Here is a 1310-nt window from a genome sequence, read left to right as displayed (position 1 = left end):
TTTACTATTATGACTCACATAAAATAGTTGTTCATTCATACTTTATACAACATATTCATTTTTTTTATCCCGAAAAATAACCGTTTTTAATACTGAATAACAAGAAAATTATACATTTACTTATATCTTTGCCCGTTTTGTTGTATATAATCCGCTTAATATTCAATAACTAAAATTTATCTAGTCACTGGTTTTTCCGCTATCTGTAATATAATATATTTGGTTGTTTTTTGTAATTTTACTATTAAAATTTTAAAAAGATTGTTTATTGATATTTTGATTATGTTAATTTAAAATCTTTAATAAAAATATTTTAACATATGTAAAAAATACAAAAAATTTTACAGAAGAATATTTGATTTTTAAACTATTTTAAACCATATAAAATGATAAGTTTAGTAAGTTACAAAATATAAATATTTATATAAACAAATACAACTCAAAATAATATACAATGATCAAAAAGTTAGATCCATTTCATTTACAAATTGTTGCTCAACACTTTTTCTTTGCAGATGATTTTATAAATATGATTCTTGTATGCAAGAAATTTTCGTGTATTTTAGACAGATTTAGATACAACCCCATACCAATAACTTCAACTAAATTATTTCCAAATATAGAAACTCAGTATTTATATAACGAGAAAGATGTCAAATTGCCAGAAATAAAACGCGTTGTTGTGTTGTACAAAGTTGATAATTGGTATGCAAATAGTCATTTAAAAGACCCTAATATCACATTTAAAAACCTTTACGTTTCTGTAAAGGACACTGATAAAATTACAGAAGAAGACGAATTGATTCAACTAATGGAAAACACAAACATTAGAAGTTATGGCTCTCGTGTTTTTAACTCTTTTTATTTTGACACTTTTAAAGTTCCAATTCATATCACAAACCTTGAAAAATGCGCTTTTAGTGATTATGATGAACTTGAAAGTGTTACTTAATCTGAAGGTCTTAAAATAATACCAACAAACTGTTTCGGTGGTTGTATATCGTTAACATCGATACATATTCCGTCTTCAATAACAAAAATAATGGAAAACGCCTTTGAAAAATGTGGATTTGAAACATTTGATATGCCTTCATCAATTTACTCGATAGGATATGAGGCTTTTAGATATTGTGAGAAATTGAGAGACATTCAAATCTCACCAAATATAAAAATTATATCAAGTGCAACATTTATTTTTTGCAAAAATTTGACAAATGTAAAACTTCCTGATAATTTACAACACATTCAAGCATGTGCATTTAAAAATTGTAGACAACTTGAAGTGATCAAAATCCCAGCAAGTGTGTGTT

The 1310-nt window shown here is 25.4% G+C and overlaps 2 protein-coding genes across 2 annotated transcripts; both read left to right on the top strand.

Moving 5' to 3' along the window:
* Positions 1-454: 454 nt before the first annotated feature.
* On the top strand, positions 455-952 carry EIN_350900 (hypothetical protein; the record flags this gene model as incomplete). Its single annotated transcript, XM_004258698.1, has 1 exon — positions 455-952. One exon carries the CDS (start codon positions 455-457, stop codon positions 950-952), a length of 498 nt encoding a protein of 165 aa, XP_004258746.1.
* A 90-nt stretch (positions 953-1042) lies between these two features.
* On the top strand, positions 1043-1310 carry EIN_350890 (hypothetical protein; the record flags this gene model as incomplete). Its single annotated transcript, XM_004258697.1, has 1 exon — positions 1043-1310. A coding segment is annotated over one exon (268 nt), but the record flags the coding sequence as incomplete, so codon positions are not given.

The sequence above is a fragment of the Entamoeba invadens genome, assembly GCF_000330505.1.
Source record: "Entamoeba invadens IP1 unplaced genomic scaffold scaff_1105074726389, whole genome shotgun sequence".
Lineage (NCBI taxonomy): Eukaryota > Evosea > Mastigamoebida > Endamoebidae > Entamoeba > Entamoeba invadens.
Note: the sequence above shows the minus strand (reverse complement) of the source record. Positions and strands in the feature narration are given on the sequence as shown.